Source organism: Coregonus clupeaformis, chromosome 31 (assembly GCF_020615455.1).
Source record: "Coregonus clupeaformis isolate EN_2021a chromosome 31, ASM2061545v1, whole genome shotgun sequence".
Taxonomy (NCBI): domain Eukaryota; kingdom Metazoa; phylum Chordata; class Actinopteri; order Salmoniformes; family Salmonidae; genus Coregonus; species Coregonus clupeaformis.
The window spans coordinates 39,511,030-39,532,289 of record NC_059222.1 but is presented as its reverse complement, the minus strand read 5'-3'; the positions used below and the strand labels follow the sequence as shown (position 1 = coordinate 39,532,289).

Below are 21,260 nucleotides of genomic sequence, written 5' to 3'. Positions count from 1 at the left end.
GAACAGCTCAAATAAGCAAAGAGATACGACTGTCCATCATGACTTTAAGACATGAAGGTCAGTCAATACTGAACATTTCATGAACTTTGAAAGTTTCAAGTGCAGTCACAAAAACCATCAAGCGCTATGATGAAACTGGCTCTCATGAGGACTGCCACAGGAATGGAAGACCCAGAGGATAAGTTCACTAGTTACCAGCCTCCGAAATTGCAGCCTAAATAAATGCTTCACAGGTCAAGTAACAGACACATCTCAACATCAACTGTTCAGAGGGGACTGTGTGAATCAGGCCTTCATGGTCGAATTGCTGCTAAGAAACCACTACTAAAGGACACCAATAAGAAGAAGAGACCTGCTTGGGCCAAGAAACACAAGCAATTGACATTAGACCGGTGGAAATGTGTCCTTTGGTCTGGAGTCCAAATTGGAAATTTTTGGTTCAAACCGCCGTGTCTTTGTGAGATGTGGTTTGGGTGAACGGATGATCTCCGCACGTGTAGTTCCCACCGTAAAGCATGGAAGAGGAGGTGTTACGGTGTGGGGGTGCTTTGCTGGAGAAAAGGTCTGTGAATAATTTAGTATTCAAGGAACACTTAACCAGCATGAATAACACAGCATTCTGCAGTGATACGCCATCCCATCTGGTTTGGGCTTAGTGAGACTATAATTTGGTTTTCAACAGGACAATGACCCAACACACCTCCAGGCTGTGTAAGGGCTATTTCACCAAGAAGGAGAGTGATGGAGTGCTGCATCAGATGACCTGGCCTCCACAATCACCCGACCTCAACCCAATTGAGATGGTTTGGGATGAGTCGGACGGCAGAGTGAAGGAAAAGCAGCCAACAAGTGCTCAGCATACAGTGAGGGGAAAAATTATTTGATCCCCTGCTGATTTTGTACGTTTGCCCACTGACAAAGAAATGATCAGTCTATCATTTTAATGGTAGGTTTATTTGAACAGTGAGAGACAGAATAACAACAAAAAAATCCAGAAAAATGCATGTCAAAAATGTTATACATTTATTTGCATTTTAATGAGGGAAATAAGTATTTGACCCCCTCTCAATCAGAAAGATTTCTGGGTCCCAGGTGTCTTTTATACAGGTAACGAGCTGAGATTAGGAGCACACTCTTAAAGGGAGTGCTCCTAATCTCAGCTTGTTACCTGTATAAAAGACACCTGTCCACAGGTAGCTTAGTGGTTAAGAGCGTTGTACCAGTAACCAAAAGGTCGCTGGTTCTAATCCCCAAGCCGACTAGGTGAAAAATCTGTCGATGTGCCCTTGAGCAAGGCACTTAACCCTAATTGCTCCTGTAAGTCGCTCTGGATAAAAGCGTCTGCTAAATGCCCAATTTATATTATTAATTTAGAAGCAATCAATCAATCAGATTCCAAACTCTCCACCATGGCCAAGACCAAAGAGCTCTCCAGGGATGTCAGGGACAAGATTGCAGACCTACACAAGGCTGGAATGGGCTACAAGACCATCGCCAAGCAGCTTGGTGAGAAGGTGACAACAGTTGGTGCGATTATCCACAAATGTAAGAAACAAAATAACTGTCAATCTCCCTCGACCTGGGGCTCCATGCAAGATCTCACCTCGTGGAGTTGCAATGATCATGAGAACGGTGATGAATCAGCCCAGAACTACACGGGAGGATCTTGTCAATGATCTCAAGGCAGCTGGGACCATAGTCACCAAGAAAACAATTGGTAACACACTACGCTGTGAAGGACTGAAATCCTGCAGTGCCCGCAAGGTCCATCTGCTCAAGAAAGCACATATACAGGGCCGTCTGAAGTTTGCCAATGAACATCTGAATGATTCAGAGGAGAACTGGGTAAAAGTGTTGTGGTCAGATGAGACCAAAATCGAGCTCTTTGGCATCAATTCAACTCGCCGTGTTTGGAGGAGGAGGAATGCTGCCTATGACCCCAAGAACACCATCCCCACCGTCAAACATGGAGGTGGAAACATTATGCTTTGGGGGTGTTTTTCTGCTAAGGGGACAGGACAACTTCATCGCATCAAAGGGACGATGGACGGGGCCATGTACCGTCAAATCTTGGGTGAGAACCTCCTTCCCTCAGCCAGGGCATTGAAAATGGGTCGTAGATGGGTATTCCAGCATGACAATGACCCAAAACACACGGCCAAGGCCACAAAGGAGTGGCTCAAGAAGAAGCACATTAAGGTCCTGGAGTGGCCTAGCCAGTCTCCAGACCTTAATCCCATAGAAAATCTGTGGAGGGAGCTGAAGGTTCGAGTTGCCAAACGTCAGCCTCGAAACCTTAATGACTTGGAGAAGATCTGCAAAGAGAAGTGGAACAAAATCCCTCCTGAGATGTGTGCAAATCTGGTGGCCAACTACAAGAAACGTCTGACCTCTGTGATTGCCAACAAGGGTTTTGCCATCAAGTACTAAGTCATGTTTTGCAGAGGGGTCAAATACTTATTTCCCTCATTAAAATGCAAATCAATTGATAACATTTTTGACATTTGTTTTTCTGGATTTTGTTGTTGTTATTCTGTCTCTCACTGTTCAAATAAACCTACCATTAAAATTATAGACTGATCATGTCTTTGTCAGTGGGCAAACGTACAAAATCAGCAGGGGATCAAATACTTTTTTCCCCCACTGTATGTGGGAACTCCTTCAAGACTGTTGGAGAAGCATTCCAGGTGAAGCTGGTTGAGAGAATGCCAAGAGTGTGCAAAGCTGTCATAAAGGCAAAGGGTGGCTATTTGAAGAATCTCAAATATAAAATATATTTTGATTTGTTTAACACTTTTTTGGTTACTACATGATTCCATATGTGTTATTTCATAGTTGTGATGTCTTCACTATTATTCTACAATGTAAAAAATTGTAAAAATAAAGAAAAACCCTTGAATGAGTAGGTGTGTCCAAACTTTTGGGCCCAATAGAAGTGAATGGTAAATAATGTAGTGTCAAATTGGAGTCACTTTTATTGTAAATAAGAATAGAATATGTTTCTAAACACTTCTACATTAATGTGGATGCTACCATGTTGACGCATAATCCTAAACAAATCGTGATGAATGATGAGTGAGAAAGTTAGACGCACAAATATTATATCCCCCCAAAAATGCTACCTTCCCTTGTTATTGTAATGGTGAGAGGTTAGCATTTCTTGGGGGTATGATATTGTGCGTTTGTAACTTTCTCACCCATCATTATTCACGATTCATTCAGGATTATCCATAATCATGGTAGCATCCACATTAATGTAGAAGTGTTTAGAAACATATTATATTCTTATTCCGAATAAAAAGGACTCCAAAATGACATAATACATTATATACCATTAATTTCTATTGGGCACAAAACATTCTGAAACACAACTAATGCAAACAGCAGATAACAGACAGACGGACAGACAGTCTTCTGTCCTGTCCCTAATATGTCAGCGTGTATCTGTCTGGCTGTCCATCCGTTGGGTCGTAGTGTGTGACGTGGCTGACAAACCTTGAAAAGCACAGGGGCAAGCAGAGTGCCAAGTCACTTTATGTCAGGTCCCATGTACAAGACGAGGTGAGATGTGACAGGAGAGAGAGAGGACACAGGACAGACAACTTTCCTCAGCAGTTAGGAGGACTAGAGTCCCAGAGGATGTTTGGGCAGTGTTTAAATGTACCCAGTGTTTAAATGAAGCCATCCCTGATTGGCAGATGAGTGGCAACCCTGATTAGAAGCATCGGTTGCTCACCTGTGTTCCCTACAAATGCTGTTTTGAATTAAAAAGATCTGTACCTACACACTGAAGAAGCCTGTAAAGCCGAAATGTCTGTGTAAGCTATCCCTGATGTAGTGAAAAGAATAACAAAACCTTTAAAAAACGAAGTAAGCTTTATGCAACATCTTTTTGAGTGCCGACCCATTACCCCTTTTATTTGTCTGAATTCACAGGTTTAAAGACAAGTAGTGATGCAGTCAATCTCTCCTCTACTTTGAGTCAGTAGAGATTGACATGAATGTCATTGATGTTAACTCTCTGTGTACATTTAAGGGCTAGCCTGGCTGCTCTGTTCAGGGCCAACTGTAAAAGACAACTTCACCGCATCAAAGGGGCGATGGACAGGGCCATGTACCGTCAAATCTTGGGTGAGAACCTCCTTCCCTCAGCCAGGGCATTGAAAATGGGTTGTGGATGGGTATTCCAGCATGACAATGACCCAAAACACACAGCCAAGGCAACAAAGGAGTGGCTCAAGAAGAAGCACATTAATGTCCTGGAGTGGCCTAGCCAGTCTCCAGACCTTAATCCCATAGAAAATCTGTGGAGGGAGCTGAAGGTTCGAGTTGCCAAACGTCAGGCTCGAAATCTTAATGACTTGGAGAAGATCTGCAATGAGGAGTGGGACAAAATCCCTCCTGAGATGTGTGCAAACCTGGTGGCCAACTACAAGAAACGTCTGACCTCTGTGATTGCCAACAAGGGTTTTGCCACCAAGTACTAAGTCATGTTTTGCAGAGGGGTCAAATACTTATTTCCCTCATTAAAATGCAAATCAATTGATAACATTTTTGACATTTGTTTTTCTGGATTTTTTTGTTGTTATTCTGTCTCTCACTGTTCAAATAAACCTACCATTAAAATTATAGACTGATCATGTCTTTGTCAGTGGGCAAACGTACAAAATCAGCAGGGGATTAAATACTTTTTTCCCTCACTGTAACTGGGCAGTAGTCCAGGTGTGATAAAACTAGCATCAGACCATATAACTGGGCAGTAGTCCAGCTGTGATAAAACTAGCATCAGACCATATGACTGGGCAGTAGTCCAGGTGTGATAAAACTAGCATCAGACCATATAACTGGGCAGTAGTCCAGGTGTGATAAAATTAGCATCAGACCATATAACTGGGCAGTACATTTACATTTTACATTTTAGTCATTTAGCAGACGCTCTTATCCAGAGCAAGTAGGGTTAAGTGCCTTGCTCAAGGGCACATCGACAGATTTTTCACCTAGTCGGCTCGGGGATTAGAACCTTTCGGTTACTGGCACAACGCTCTTAACCACCTGCCGCCCAGGTGTGATAAAACTAGGGCCTGTAGGACTTCTTTAGCTGATTGTGATGTCAAGAAAGCAGAGCTGCGCTTTATTACGGACAAACCTCTCCCCATCTTAGCTACCGTTGCATCAATATGTTTTGACCATGGCAGTTTACAATCTAGGGTTACGCCAAGCAGTTTAGTCTCCTCAAATTGCTCAATTTCCACATTATTCATTACAACATTTAGTTGAGGTTTAGGGTTTAGTGAATGATTTGTCCCAAATACAATGCTTTTAGTTTTGATATATTTAGGACTAGCTTATTACTTGGCACCCATGATTGATTAACTTTAGGTGATTCTATAGATCTCTTTGGCATAGGTTGGTAACGGCATCATTCTTATATAATAAACTGAGTGTACAAAACATTAGGAACACCTTCCTAATATTGAGTTGCACCCCCTTTGCCCTCAGAACAGCCTCAATTCGTCAGGGCATGGACTACAAGGTGTTGAAAGCGTTCCACAGGGAATGCTGGCGTTAAGAGCGTTGACTCCAATGCTTCCCACAGTTGTGTCAAGTTGGCTGGATGTCCTTTGGGTGGTGGACCATTCTTGATACACACAGGAAACTGTTGAACATGAAAAACCCAGCAGCGTTGCAGTTCTTGACACACTCAAACCGGTATGCCTGGCACCTACTACCATACTTTGTTCAAAGGCACTTCAATCTTTTGTCTTGCCCATTCACCCTCTGAATGGCACACATCCACAATCCATGTCTTAATTGTCTCAAGGATTAAAAGTCCTTCTTTAACTTGTCTCCTCCCCTACATCTACACTGATTAAAGTGAATTGAACATCAATAAGGGATCATAGCTTTCATTTTGGATTCACCTGGTCAGTCTGTCATGGAAAGAGCAGTTATTCCTAATGTTTTTACACTCAGTGTATACTTTGAAGTATGCTGAAAAATTTGTTTTACATTTTTTTTTTTACATTTTTAGTCATTTAGCAGACGCTCTTATCCAGAGCAACTTACATGAGCAATTAGGGTTAAGTGCCTTGCTCAAGGGCACATCGACAGATTTTTCACCTAGTCGGCTCGGGGATTAGAACCAGCGACCTTTCGGTTACTGGCACAACGCTCTTAACCACTAAGCTACCTGCCGCCCCGTGTTGAATGCAATAGATAAACAAAAACCCCCATCCACACAAAGGGGTCAACTGGGGTTGTGTTACTTCATATGTATTTCCTGACTGAGGTCAGAAGCAAACACCCTCACAGCTATGAATGAGTTTTATCTGTCCTCTCATAAGCAGTTTTCTGAATCTGCACATTTGATACATCCAGGCCTTAAACACTCTTTTCGAAACACTCTTCCCTAAGGCTCTCTGTTTCTGTCACCCTATTCCCTATGTAGTGCACAACTTTTGACCAGGCCTCCAGTTAGGAATAGAATATTCCTAACATATTATATGCATGATACATTATATTATTATATTACATTATTAGAATAGGGTCCATTTTGGACACCGCGTCTGTTTCTGAGCAAACACAACCAAAGTCCCTTAAGGTCCTTACTGTATTAACCCGATTTTAAAATCAAAATCAAAAGGGTTTATCACCCCTCATCTCCTAACAGTATTAACCCTTGTTCAGTGACAGCCATGATGTAGTGCTCTGACGTAGTGCACACTACCATACGTAGGCTACACACTACCGTACGTAGGCTACACACTACCGTACGTAGGCTGCACACTACCGTACGTAGGCTGCACACTACCGTACGTAGGCTGCACACTACCGTACGTAGGCTGCACACTACCGTACGTAGGCTACACACTACCGTACGTAGGCTACACACAAACTTACGTAGGCTAATGGGGGAAAAAATCCATACAATTACATATCGCAATATTTGACTCCAAGTATCGATTTGTAAAAAATATATATATATAATAAACATATACCAAATCAAACAACCCTAAAAATGGCAACCCTTCTGATGAGAAAAAATAAAATAAAAAATAAAATAAATAAATAAATATATATTCACACACACACACACATATGTTAAGGGCAATTCTGCCACTTTTCAACCTCATAGCCATTATCTCCAGCATCATACATATGTGAAAACAGCCTATTTTCAATTATCTGTGGTTAAAAAGATAAGGTCCTAAAAAATGCTTCTCAATGACACCAGAGGTTAGGATTAAAACTTAAAAGTAAGAAAAACAGTGATTTTCAAAACCTGCAATGAGTTTCTAGCCAGAGGAAGTGTATTTTCTTTCTCCCCACATCACCGCGAATCTCATAGTGTTTGAAAATCACTGTTTTTAAAATGTCATCATTGGGTATACATTTTTTTACTTTATATTTGTATATTCTACAAAACATAGAAATGCGCTGTTATCACATACGTAGACACTGGTATTGTGCTGGAGATGAGGTTGAAAAGTGGTGGAATTTCCCTTTACATTAAGTCAGGCTTGGCTACCTGCTTTCATCGTCCCTGGCAACCATCAGAGACATGTGATTGGAGGCTGACGCTGACCGGAGGATATCCACCGCCCTATAGGAACACAGGAGAGAGGAGAGCAGTTTTAACACAACACCCGGGTACAGGAAATTATGCATCCCAAATGGCACCCTATTCCGTTTATAGTGCACTACTTTTGACCAGGGCCCATAGGGGATAGGGTGCCATTTGGGACACACACATGGTGATGGAACTGACATAACACCTTCAGTCATCATCGACTCTATGTAGAAAACTGTTTTTTAATTCAATGTGTGGCATTCAAGTATTACTCCTGAGTTGAAAACATGTTTGAAAGACAAACGCCAATGTAACATACTTTGCGTAGCGTCATTCACACCTTAGGTTCAGAAGACCTAATGGCTAACGAACGACTAACGAACGGCTAAACTCAAATTACCTAATTATGGCCGAGTCTACCACTGTGCACTACTGACCTACCTTTCGTTGGTTACTCCTCCTAAACTCATATTATTGACTTCCAAAACGAGGTCGCCCGTTCTAAGCCGCCCTGGAACACACACACAGAGAGAGAGAGAGAGAGAGAGAGAGAGAGAGAGAGAGAGCACGAGACAGAGAGAGAGAGAGAGAGAGAGAGAGAGAGAGAGAGAGAGAGAGAGAGAGAGAGAGAGAGAGAGAGAGAGAGAGAGCATTTTGCCATCATCATCATCAGTAATAGAGGTTATTTATCAACATAGTATATGAGCCAAAACAAAACAACAATCAGAAAGTAATGTACCATCCTGAGCAGCCAGCCCTCCCGGTAACACCCGCTTGATGAAGATGCCAAACTCCTCACGTGTCTGATCTCTGTAGCCACCTATGATCTTCACCCCTGGATGAGGAACAAGAGACAGAAGTAACACCTTATATGAACCACCAGTGGATAAACGTTATAGGGGCATTCTATTAAACAGATAGTACATTTAGGGCAATTGCGAGGTACAGTATCAGAGCTGCCGCTATTTAGAATGTTGCGGTGTGTTAGCTCACTGCGCAGCTGTTTTTGCGGAGGGAAATGTCGCCCTTCGACTTGCTATAATAACCATTCGTTACTAGGGCCAGGAGTTTTTCCCTGACTATATAACCTGACCAGGGAAACCTCTGGGCCCCAGTTATAGCTGTATAAAACATATATAGACTATAGCTACATCCATTTATAATGCACATCACATAATAGAGGTCAAGTTGTATACTGACCCAGTCCTTTCTTGCAGTCGCAGAACTCCAGTCTCTCGATGGCCCGGTTGATGCCATGAGGCCCCATGATAGTCCTGGAACACACAAAAACCTTCTCTGTCATGTCACCCCAACGTTTACACATTTAACAAATAAATATTACATTTAAACCCCTTCCTCGTGGACGGAAAGAGAAGGCTTGTGACGGATAGAGAGAAAGGGTGGACACCTCTCACAGTCACAGGGTTCGTCGGATGAGCTTTCATCTCCGGTCTCAAGATGTAACTGAATCATTGTCCAAAGGATTTCGTTAGAATAGGTTCCCAGAGCCACACCAATATGTTCCATAGCCAGCTGTGGACTGGCTTTGCAGACGAGCTGGGATGAGATGTGTCAGGAGCAGCCACAAGTGAGCGTGTGTGGAGAGTTTGAGGTGAGAGTGTGTGAGGCGCATGTGTGTGTGTGTGTGTGTGGGTGCGTTGGGAGTGTATGTGGGGTCAGAAGCAGCCGCCAGACTGACAGGGTTTCAGCATTAGGGGAAAAACTAAAACACACCATCTCATCTCTTCACAGGGACTTTGACTGGCAGCATCACATCAGCTCAGGCTGTCCAGACCAATCTCCCTCTGAGCCATTCTCGGCATTAAAATGCACCGTATGACAGTAACAACCAAACCCAATCTGAAAATAAGATTTGCCTTTATGCTGGATGCGTACATTTACATTTTAGGAGACACTCTTATCCAGAGCGACTTACAGGAGCAATTAGGGTTAAGTGCCTTGCTTAAGGGCACATTGACAGATTTTTCACCTAGTCGGCTCAGGGATTAGACCCAGCGACCTTTACGGTTACTGGCACAACGCTCTTACCCACTAAGCTACCTGCCGCTCCTACATATGAGGAAGGTCAAAAGGTTTTCCAGGCCACATCATGTGATCAGGAAAAACTCTTGGCCCTAATTGTGTGTGTGTGTGTGTGTGTGTCACTGCAAGCTGTGTCACCGATGGGAGTAAATGGTTTACAGCAGCAAAGAGCTTCTAGATCTATTCAATTATGAAAAAGTAATTACAGTCTAAACAGGTGCATTAGGTATTGGAAAATACTGCTGCCAATCTGCAGACCTGGGAGGCCAGGACAGGGAGGTAATCCTCTGGACAGACAGACGTGCACAGGATGAAACAGAGGACAAGGCTTTGGGCTCAAACTAGGGCATTGGATGACTGCAGTCAATACAATAATTTCAAATGTAGTGTACGCACATCCAATAACTTGCAAGTGCTGCACATACAATAATTATTAGATACCCAAACACTGATAAATGCTCTGCCACAATAAACTGAGGGAGCGTTCATTATATTTTACAGTCAATACAACAGTACAGCTGTGGTCCAGACAGTTGTGGCTGTATGTGGTTTATGTTCTCTGTGTACTGCGGTTCCAACTATTGTCTTGACTTGAAAGCTTTCATAAAGACTTCCTATTGGAGGATCATTATTGGGGCATTCTTTTTCCAACAGCTGCTCAACCTCTGCGTTTAATATACTATAATGCCCTTCAGCTTGTGCAACGTACCCAACACCTGTTCTGTGTATTTGGCGGCCAGACTTTTCACTCTTTTTTGCTTTACTTGGATGACATTGTCATTAAAAGAAACCACCTTTTTCCACCACGGGTACTGTACCAGAATCAAGCTCCAGTCCACGAACCTATAGTTGTTGTGTTCATCAAATATCTCTTGTAAATCTACTACATGTGCTGACTAATCAAAACATGACCTGGTCTTCCAGCATCACTGTGATAAATGCCTACCAAAAAAACATCACCCAGACAGACCATTACTCTGTTCCAGTTGTCCGATAGGTACTGTTTGGCGGAGCACAGAGAATTTTCGACCAACCTTAACTTGTCAATACTTCCTCAATTACCGACTTGGAAGACAATCAATGTCTTCTGAAAGTCCATGTCTAGTTGCAGGGGGTTTCGTTTGAATTTAGAAAATGCTCCGTTATTAAATGAAATCTATTTTTTGCTCCATCAATTAATCCAACAATTTGTACGACGCCATCTTGACTATTTGAAATCTTCTCTCATTGATTGAGACCGGTGGGTGTCAAACCCAAAGTGCTGCATGTCATGATGATGTCTCAATCAACGAGAGAAGATTTTAAATAGACCAGATGGCGTCGTACACATTGTTGGATTACTTAATTAAACAAAACATTTATTTAATTTAATAATGGAGCATTTTCTAAATTCAAACGAACCCCCTGCAACTACACATGGTCGTTTAGAAGACATAGGTTGTCTTGCAAGTCGTGAATTGAGGAAGTATCACCAAGTTAAGGTTGGTCGAAAATTCTCTGTGCTCCGCCAAACAGTACCTATCCTGTGAGGCTAATGGAGCATCACGTTAGCCTGTTACAAACTGCTACATAATAAATGCCTTGTCATAGCAGACCTACCAGGATAGCTTTCATCATCCAACACCTTGTCAGCTTATGGACCGATTTAGAGTTGAGAAATTATTGTACAATAGTTCCCTGCGTAACTAAAGCATGTGCATAAATCCTTAATTGATGTCAACGGGGAAATTATATTTAAGTACTCAGAAGTTGACGGCGTGTCGGCATGTTCGTGTCTGCCTTCCTCATGACCCTGTAAGTAGAAAACGGGTTCAGCAAGAGGTTGACATTCCAGATTTAGGAATAGCTGACCTGGTTTTCTGAGTGTCCGTCAGCGGCTGCCTCTGATTGGCTGAATACCCGGGGCACGAGGTGGTTGGAGTTGTCAACATTTACATTTTAGTCATTTAGCATTTTTATTTTATTTATATTTTTCCATACTGGCCCCCCGTGGGAATCGAACTCACAACCCTGGCGTTGCAAACGCCATGCTCTACCAACTGAGTTACATCCCTGCCGGCCATTCCCTCCCCTACCCTGGACAACGCTGGGCCAATTGTGCGCCGCCCCATGGTTCTCCCGGTCGCGGCCGGCTACAACAGAGCCTGGATCAACAAAGCAGTATGACAGAAATATGATGCCAAGTTTTCGAACTACCGGTAGTTTCTTTGAGAAGATATAAAGCGATTTGTGCATTTGAACAACAGCATAACTACACCTATTTCACTTTTGCATGTTGTTGGGATCTATTTTCTTATAACTAGATGTGATGCCTAGCTTAGAAAGAATACATTAATGATTAAACATAATAGGTTTGTGCTGTACTGATATAGATTGTTTGGGGCGGCAGGTAGCTTAGTGGTTAAGAGCGTTGTGCCAGTAACCGAAAGGTCGCTGGTTCTAATCCCCGAGCTGACTAGGTGAAAAATCTGTCGATGTGCCCTTGAGCACTTAACCCTAATTGCTCCTGTAAGTCGCTCTGGATAAGAGCGTCTGCTAAATGAATATAATGTAATGTAACATAACAAGCTGTGATTAATGTGAGGAACCGTTATGGGGGTAGGCTGAGACAGACTTGTGATTCACACAGACACACACCCTCTTTGTTAAACCGCTCAAGGACATGTGTTCTGCTACAAAGATGTCTGAGGTTGCTGACTCGAGACAAGTTGTGGAGATAACAACTAATGCCTGGCAACAGTGAAGCGCCAACGATAGGCTGAGTAAGTCTAAAACCACGCTCAGTCTCTACTCTGATAGGCCTGCTTGGAGCAGGAACTATCTCTGTCAGAGTATTTAAAGAAGAACTTATAACAATGGCTCAGTTCTCTGACTGCCCTGCGTGGTGTTTCAGTGGACCCGTATATACGAACATCATATTTACCATTGAAGTGTTTTGCATTAATTAAAATACTAGTCTATTTTAGAAGACGTGTATTGACCTCTTTTTGTTCCAATACCAGACTTGAATTGACGCAACTTAACAATGTCAAAAACCGAATGGCCACTGTTTTGAACAGATTAGATTGTGCTAGAACGAGCAGCCAGCTCATGAACAAACGAGTGCACCAGGGAGAATGGTTATCACTAGTTACCACAGCTACAAAGTCATAAACCCTAACAACATTAACCACACTGCTAGCCTTATGCCTAACCCTAGCCTTAAATGAAGACCAAAAAGCTCATTTTTGTTTTCATGAATTTTTACGATATGGCTGTGGTAACTAATGGAAACCGGGAAGAGTGCAACAAGCATTCAGATGCAATAAGTGAAAACACATTATATAACTGGGGATAGCTAGCTAACATATTGTCACAAAGCATGATCCTCTAGCCAGGTAACTTTAATTCTGAAATAACTTCATATTTCCGAGTTAGTCAGATATTCGTTTAGAAAAGAGTTGAAATTGGCATGGGAGCTAACCATCTAGCAAGCTACCAGCTAGCTAGCTAGCTGCTTATCAAAGGTAGACACTCACATTTGAGCGCCTCAGGGAGGTCCATTTACTTTGTGCTGTTATAATTTATGGTGCAGTTTGCCCTCATAGAAAACAGCTGGCAAAACAATCCAAGCAATGTTCACATGGCCTATGCGCCCACAGAGGCGGAGCTGCTGCTGACAGTCACTGAGGGGCAAAGTATTAAGTAACTGAACAGATCGTTTTGAACAATATATTTTTCAAACAGGAAAATGTACACATTTACTGCACTTTCATGAGCATTTAAAACATTATCCAAGAATTATATAATACATATTTTTTGTTAAATAAAAATAGTTACTTTTTTTATTTTACCTATCATATTATTATTTTTGACCAATCACAAGTGGGACGCCGTCCCTAACACCATAATATGCAGGCCGCCGCTGGTTTCCGTTCATGAAGGAATAGAGGGAAGAGGTATTTTCTATAGCCTGTGTCTGCCCTGATCATGACCCTGTAAGTAGCAGAGGAAAAGGGTTCAGCAAGAGGTTGACAGTCCAGATTTAGGAAGAGCTGACCTGGTTTCCTGAGTTTCCTCTCTGCCAACTCTTTCCCTTCCTATTGTCTCCTCTCCTCTCCTCTCATTTCATCATTACCACCTCATTTCCTTTCCTCTACTGTCTACCGTCCTGCCTCTTTATCTCCTCTCCGGTCCTTCTACCCTTCCATCCTTTCCTCTACTGTCATTTCTGTGTCCCCCCCCCCCCCAAACCCCTCCCATCGTGTCCTCTTCTCTCCTCCGTCCTCTGCTCTTCCCCTGCCCCCCTTAACAACAAAAGCCCACATTTCTAAATTTAGTTCAGGAGATTACACTGACCAATAGACAAATGGCCAAGACAGACTCCAAAGGCTCATAGCAAGATATATAAACAGCTGTTGTTCCTGTAGCCTACAAAAGGACTATAATGCATTCACCCATAAAAAAAAAATGCATAGCCTACAGTGTCCCATACACACTGTAGAACCCTTTACAATTAATCAAAACTACAATAGACATTGTAGTGAGTGAGTCATTGTACACACACAAAAAAAAGGTTCTTAACTGGTTCTTCCTCATTTCTTAAGGTTCTTTGGAGAACTCTTACCTGATAAATACCATTTGAGTTAACTGAGGGGTTCTTGAGTAGCATCTACGGTTCTTCAGAATTCTAAAAGGTTATTGTATGTATTGAAGCCTGCAGATGTCTCTTTCCTAGCACACAGCAAATTGGCCAATCCTATTGTTTTTACGGTAATTTACTGGCAGTCAGTTACCTGTAAGTTACTGTAAAAAAAAAATTACAGTAATGTACTGTTAAACCAAAAGTTTATTCGGAATTTAAGGTAACATCCTATACTTTTTTTATTTTTTATTTTTTTACAGTAATTCAGGTACGTTACCGTAAAAACAACTGGATTTATTTTATCGTTTTACAGTGTATGAGTTTCAGGCCACTGTATTAGGGTAAAACTCTCAAAAGAAGGCCTTATATATGTATTGTATTTTCTTAAATAATTTAATTTTAATTACAATGTTCACTTAGGATCTCACTTGATGAAGGCAAAATAACTCAAAATGAAAAAATGCAACAACCATGTCTCTGTCACTAGCAAACACAGTCATGGGTGGTACTGGTAACTCTAAATTCACTCCAAAAGGCACCCTGGGAAACATGCAAATAAGCTTAAAACCCTACAGCAGGGTTATTCAATTCTAGTCCTGGAGGATTTTTGTATGGCTCTGGATTTTTGTATGGTTCTTCAGAGATCCTAATATAGTTCCCCTATGGCATTGCTCTCAATAACCTTATTTGGTTCCAACTTGCACCTTAATTTTTAAGAATGTAGTGAGTTACTGGCGGAGTAGTGACGGAACAGTTAGAACAAACATTTAACTGATCACTTAATACAGGCTAACCTGTCTTCCCTTCTTTCTCCTGCTGTGACAGTAATACAGTAATACAGTAATACAGTAATACAGGACCGGTCTATAGGATACGCTTCCGTCTCCAACTCTCTTTACACATGTACTGCAGCTAAACTCGCTTATTACAGCACTGCAAAGGACAGTCAAGTAAAACATACACATGAAGGCTCTCTTGTTGCTTACCCTGCACAAGTCTGCGAGCAACACACACACACACCTCCTCCTACTACTGTAAGGCACAACAGAGGTGAAAGGAAGTAGAATTTTACATGCAACGAAAAAGTAAATTACTGTACATATTTTCACCCTTCAATTACAAAAAATCGACTTAAAAAAGAGAAGAGAAACTAGATTAAAAGAGTGAAGAGAGTGATTAAACAACAGAGGGAAACAATTTGAAAGAGGGACATACCAGTATAGTAGAGATAGCCCATCGAATCGTTCTGCCTCCTTAGGCAGCAGTGGCATCGCACAGAAAGAGAGACTGAATCACTTTCTCACACACACACACACACACACACAGGGAGATAAACACACACCCCCACACACACAAATATTACATGGGAGATGACAGCCAATGGGAGATGACAGCATTCAGTTGTTTGGAGAGAGATGAGGCACTAGCAGTTTAAAACAGAGGAAGAGAGAGATTGAAATCCACCTAGAAAAGAGAACACGCCTGCCTATCTTTACCACTAATCCCTCCTGATACGCGTCCATCACGCACTGCCTGCCCCTCACCTCTCTTTCCACTGTCACCCGGGCGTCAGGGAGACACACACACCACACAATCCAACAAATACACCCACACACTCAAACTGACGATGTACCTCTTTCCAATCAGCAATCAAGGAGAGACAGAGGGACTGAAAGGAGGGAGAACAGAAAAACAAATAGGTGCATGGTTGTGCACTTTGACCTATCAGGAAGAGAAAGATGGGGTAACACTTTATTTGGATAGTCAATGTGTAGATGCTCTACAGACTATCAGTGACATTTCAACTACCTATCTACTAACCCTAACCCTTACTCTAGCCCTTAACCCCAGTGGAGGCTGCTGAGGGGAGAACGGCTCATAATAATGTCCGGAACGGAGCAAATGGATTGGCATCAAACACCTGGAAACCATGTGTTTGATGTTTTTGATACCATTCCACTGATTCCGCTCCAGTCATTACCACGAGCCCGTTCTCCCCAATTAAGGTGCCACCAACCTCCTGTGCTTTAACCCTTACCCTAACCACAGGGCCGGCTCTAGCCTTCACATGATTACCGTGGAGGCACCACCCTGTTACAGTTTACTAGTTTATGAATTCAGGGGTGTATTCATTAGTCAGATTCCATTGCAAAATGTTTTGTCTGTTGCTAAATGTTTTACATGGGCAGCGCCATTGAGGCTACCTCCATTTTAAAGTAGTCAATTTTCTTCTTCACGATTGGCTGATCCCTCCCGATGACTCGGTTGGACATGACTTCAACCGGGTCATCAGGAGGGATCAGCCAATGAAGTTGGAAGTCCCACCCAGTTGACTACATTAAAATGGTGGAAGCCCTCAATGGCGCTGCCCCTTCTAAATTGGCCACAAGTGGCCTCTATCATTCTCTATGGGAGGGACCTACCTGAATTTGTCAAATAGAAACTCTGGTTTTCATTGCAAAACTTTTTCCGTTTGAAGTAAATGGCTTCCGTTGCAAAATGTTTTGTAACAGAAGCCAACTAATGAATACACCCCGGGTCAACAGTCAACTTCCCACACATTTTCTCTGAATATTTCTACAAGCAAAGGTAATACAGATATATATATATATATATATATATATATATTTTTACCTTTATTTAACTAGGCAAGTCAGTTAAGAACAAATTCTTATTTACAATGACGGCCTACACCAGACCAAAAGGACAAATTTCCACCGATCTAATGTCCATTGCTCGTGTTTCTTGGCCCAAGCAAGTCTCTTCTTATTATTGGTGTCCTTTAGTAATGGTTTCTTTGCAGCAATTCATGAAGGCCTGATTCACGCAGTCTCCTCTGAACAGTTGATGTTGAGATGTGTCTGTTAAGCATTTATTTGGGCTGCAATTTCTAAGGCTGGTAACTCTAATGAACTTATCCTCTGCAGCAGAGGTAACTCTGGGTCTTACTTTCCTGTGGCGGTCCTCATGTGAGCCTTCATCATAGCGCTTGATGGTTTTTGCGCCTGCACTTGAAGAAACTTTCAGTTCTTGAGATTTTCCGGATTGACTGACCTTCATGTCTTAAAGTAATGATGACTGTAATGATGACTGTCATTTATCTTTGCTTATTTGAGCTGTTCTTGCCATAATATGGACTTGGTCTTTTACCAAATAGGGCTATCGTCTGTATACCACCCCTACCTTGTCACAACACAATTGATTGGCTCAAACGTATTAAGAAGGAAAGAAATTACACAAATTAACTTTTAACATTTTTACATTTACATTTTAGTCATTTAGCAGACGCTCTTATCCAGAGCGACTTACAGTTAGTGAGTGCATACATTTTTCATACTTAACAAGACACACCTGTTAATTGAAATGCATTCCAGGTGACAACCTCATGAAGCTGGTTGTGAGAATTCCAAGAGTATGTAAAGCTGTCGTCAAGGAAATGGGTGGCTACTTTGAAGAATCTAAAATATAAAACATGTTTTGATTTGTTTAACACTTTTTTGGTTACTACATGATTCCATATGTGTTATTTCATAGTTTGATGTCTTCACTATTATTCTACAATGTAGAAAATAGTCAAAATAAAGCAAAACCCTTGAATGAGTAGGTGTGTCCAAACTTGACTGGTACTATACATAAAAAATATATAAAAATGCCTTATCAAACACAAACTTGGTTACACACGTGTCCTTCACTAAAAAAGGTGCAAAAATAGAAATAAGCTGAACTATTTACAAAGCGAACTGGCATTTTTCCGACAGAAGATCTGGCATTTCACACTTTTCTTCCCCTTGGGTTTTGTGCAATGCTTGCAGTTCTTCCTTTTGTCTTTTGGCATGTGTGTTGGATAGTGGCGCTCACCTTGAGTGGGGGGTCTTGTGATGGTTGTGAGGTTGCTTAGAACAGCAAAGAGTGAACTAATATGAAACAGACAATATCTACTTTGGAATTATATAACATTGAAATGACTTGTTACATAGGCCTATGTAAACTAAATCCAAAGCACAAAAAGCAGACAACTTATAAAAAACGAAATACTAAGAGTAAATTAGCTATATAAAGTCATGAAAATAATTGACTTACAGATCTAAAAGTGGATCCAATCCTTCTAGAAAGCAATCTTCGTCGGCCGAGTCGAAATCCTCGTTGTCCAAATCGCTCCCCTGATCCGAGTCCGATCCAGTATTTTATTCAAAGCTTCTATTCTAACCACTTCTTGCCGGCTTTGTATTCATGTTACCTGATGAAATTGCTGTACAATATGATCTTGTTGCCATCTGATGCACATTCAAATGTCATAAAAAATCAACCCTGCAGAGCTCTCCCTGTCCTCGGCCGTGCCGATTGTATTACTGCGGATGATATCTGGAAATGTACACCCTGGCCCATCTACTGTTGCTAGCCCCAATTCTGACTTCTGATATCTGCTCTCGTAAAAGCCTGGGCTTTCTGCACGTTAACACAAGAAGCTTATTACCTAAAATTGATCAATTGAAAGTATGGGTTCACAGCTCCAATCCAGATGTGTTGGTCATAACTGAGACGTGGTTAAGAACGAGTGTTTTGAACACTGATGTTAACTTTTCTGGTTATAACCTTTTTCGGCAAGACAGAACTTCCAAAGGTGGTGGAGTGGCAATCTTTACCAAGGAACACCTTCAGTACTCGGTTGTCTCCACCAAGTCTGTCCCCAAACAATTTGATTTGCTGGTTTTAAGCATTAAACTTTAAAATAGCTCTTTGTTTGTCTGTTGCTGGGTGTTATCGTCCACAATCAGCACCGGCCTGTACCCTACCTACCCTAAGCTCTCTCCTGGCTCCTTACACTAAGTCTAAATTTGTCCTGCTAGGTGACCTAAACTGGGACATGCTTAAACCACCTGACCAAGTCCTAAAGCAATGGGACTCCCTAAATCTTTCTCAGATTATTACCAATCCCACAAGGTATAACTCCAAACACCCAGAAAAGGCTACTCTCCTTGATGTTATCCTCACAAATAATCCTGATAGGTATCAGTCTGGTGTTTTCTGTAATGACCTTAGTGATCACTGTTTTACAGCCTGTGTTCGTAATGGCTACTCAGTGAAACGACCTGTCCTAATTTGTCAAAGACTTTAATGAGCAAGCCTTCCTTCATGACCTGGCCTCTGTAAATTGGTATAGAATCAGCTTGATCCCCTTTGTCGAAGACACTTGGACCTTCTTTTTTGATATTTTCAGTGGTATTGTTAACAAACACCCCCATAAAGAAAATGAGAATTAAAAACAGGTTCAGCCCCTGGTTCGACCGTGATCTGGCAGTTACTCCACCTCAAGAATTCCATTTGGCGAAAGGCTCGGCACACGCTTACTCAGGCTGACTGGCTCTCGTTCAGGCAAATGAGAAATAAGTGCATTCAGACAGCATCAGGAAGGCTAAAGCTAGTTACTTTAAGGAGCAGTTCTCTCTCTGTGGGTCTAACCCCAAGAAGTTCTGGAAAACGGTTAAAGACCTGGAGAATAAACCCTCCTCCTCACAGCTGCCCATGTCCCTTAATGTTGATGATGTGGTTGTTACTGTCTAGGGGCACATGGCTGAGCTCTTTAATCACCACTTCATTAAGTCAGGATTCCTATTTGACTCAGCCATGCCTCCTTGCCCGTCCAACATTTCCTAATCTCCCAGTCCTTCTAATGCGACTAGCCCTGATGCTCCTCCCTCTTTTTCCCCTGCCCCGCTACAATGTTTCTCCCTGCAGGCGGTCACAGAGTCCGAGGTGCTAAAGGACCTCCTTAAACTTGACACCAAAAAACCATCTCGGTCAAGCTGATCCTAACTGTTATAGGCTCATTTCTATTTTGCCCTGTTTATCAAAAGTGTTGGAAAAACATGTCAATATTCAGCTGACTGGCTTTCTTGATGTCTATAGTATTCTCTCTGGTATGCAATCTGGTTTCCGCTCAGGTTATGGATGTGTCACTGCAACCTTAAAGTTCCTAAATGATCTCACCATTGCTGTTGATTCTATGCAATGTTGTGCTGCTATTTTTATTGACTTGGCCAAAGCTTTTGATACGGTAGACCATTCCGTCCTTGTGGGCCGGCTAAGGAGTATTGGTGTCTATGAGGGGTCTTTGGCCTGGTTTGCTAACTACCTCTCTCAAATAGTGCAGTGTATAAAGTCAGAACATCTGCTATCTCAGCCACTGCCTGTCACCAAGGGAGTACCCCAAGGCTCGATCCTAGGCCCCACACTCTTCTCAATTTACATCAACAATATAGCTCAGGCAGTAGGAAGCTCTCTCATCCATTTATATGCAGATAATACAGTCTTATACTCAGCTGGCCCCTCCCCGGATTTTGTGCTAAATGCTCCACAACAAAGCTTTCGTAGTGTCCAACAAGCTTTCTCTGCACTTAACCTTGTTCTGAACACCTCCAAAACAAAGGTAATGTGGTTTGGTAAGAAGAATGTCCCGCTCCCGACCGGTGTGATTACTACCTCTGAGGGTTTCGAGCTTGAGGAAGACACCTCATACAAGTACTTGGGAGTATGGCTAGACAGTACACTGTCCTTCTCTCAGCACATATCAAAGCTGCAGGCTAAGGTTAAATCTAGACTTGGTTTCCTCTATCGTAATCGCTCCTCTTTCACCCCAGCTGCCAAACTAACCCTGATTCAGATGACCATACTACCCTTGCTAGATTACGGAGACGTAATTTATAGATCGGCAGGTAAGGGTGCTCTCGAGCGGCTAGATGTTCTTTACCATTCGGCCATCAGATTTGCCACCAATGCTCCTTATAGGACACATCACTGCACTCTATACTCCTCTGTAAACTGGTCATCTCTGTATACCCGTCGCAAGATCCACTGGTTGATGCTTATTTACAAAACCCTCTTAGGCCTCACTCCCCCCTATCTGAGATACCTACTGCAGCCCTCATCCTCCACATACAACACCCGTTCTGCCAGTCACATTCTGTTAAAGGTCCCCAAAGCACACACATCCCTGGGTCGCTACTCTTTCCAGTTCGCTGCAGC

The 21,260-nt window shown here is 42.2% G+C and overlaps 1 protein-coding gene across 1 annotated transcript in view; it reads right to left on the bottom strand.

Moving 5' to 3' along the window:
- stxbp4 (syntaxin binding protein 4) overlaps nucleotides 1-15,658 on the bottom strand; it is a 104,618-nt gene extending 88,960 nt beyond the window's left edge. The window contains exons 1-5 of the mRNA XM_041859135.2: nucleotides 15,453-15,658; nucleotides 8,771-8,844; nucleotides 8,310-8,405; nucleotides 8,012-8,081; nucleotides 7,529-7,603 (exon numbers count right to left, since the gene is read on the bottom strand). Coding sequence (XP_041715069.1) covers nucleotides 7,529-7,603; nucleotides 8,012-8,081; nucleotides 8,310-8,405; nucleotides 8,771-8,844; nucleotides 15,453-15,508 — 371 coding nt within the window. The 5' untranslated portion in view covers nucleotides 15,509-15,658. The remainder of the gene's footprint in view (nucleotides 1-7,528; nucleotides 7,604-8,011; nucleotides 8,082-8,309; nucleotides 8,406-8,770; nucleotides 8,845-15,452) is intronic.
- Nucleotides 15,659-21,260: the final 5,602 nt, after the last annotated feature.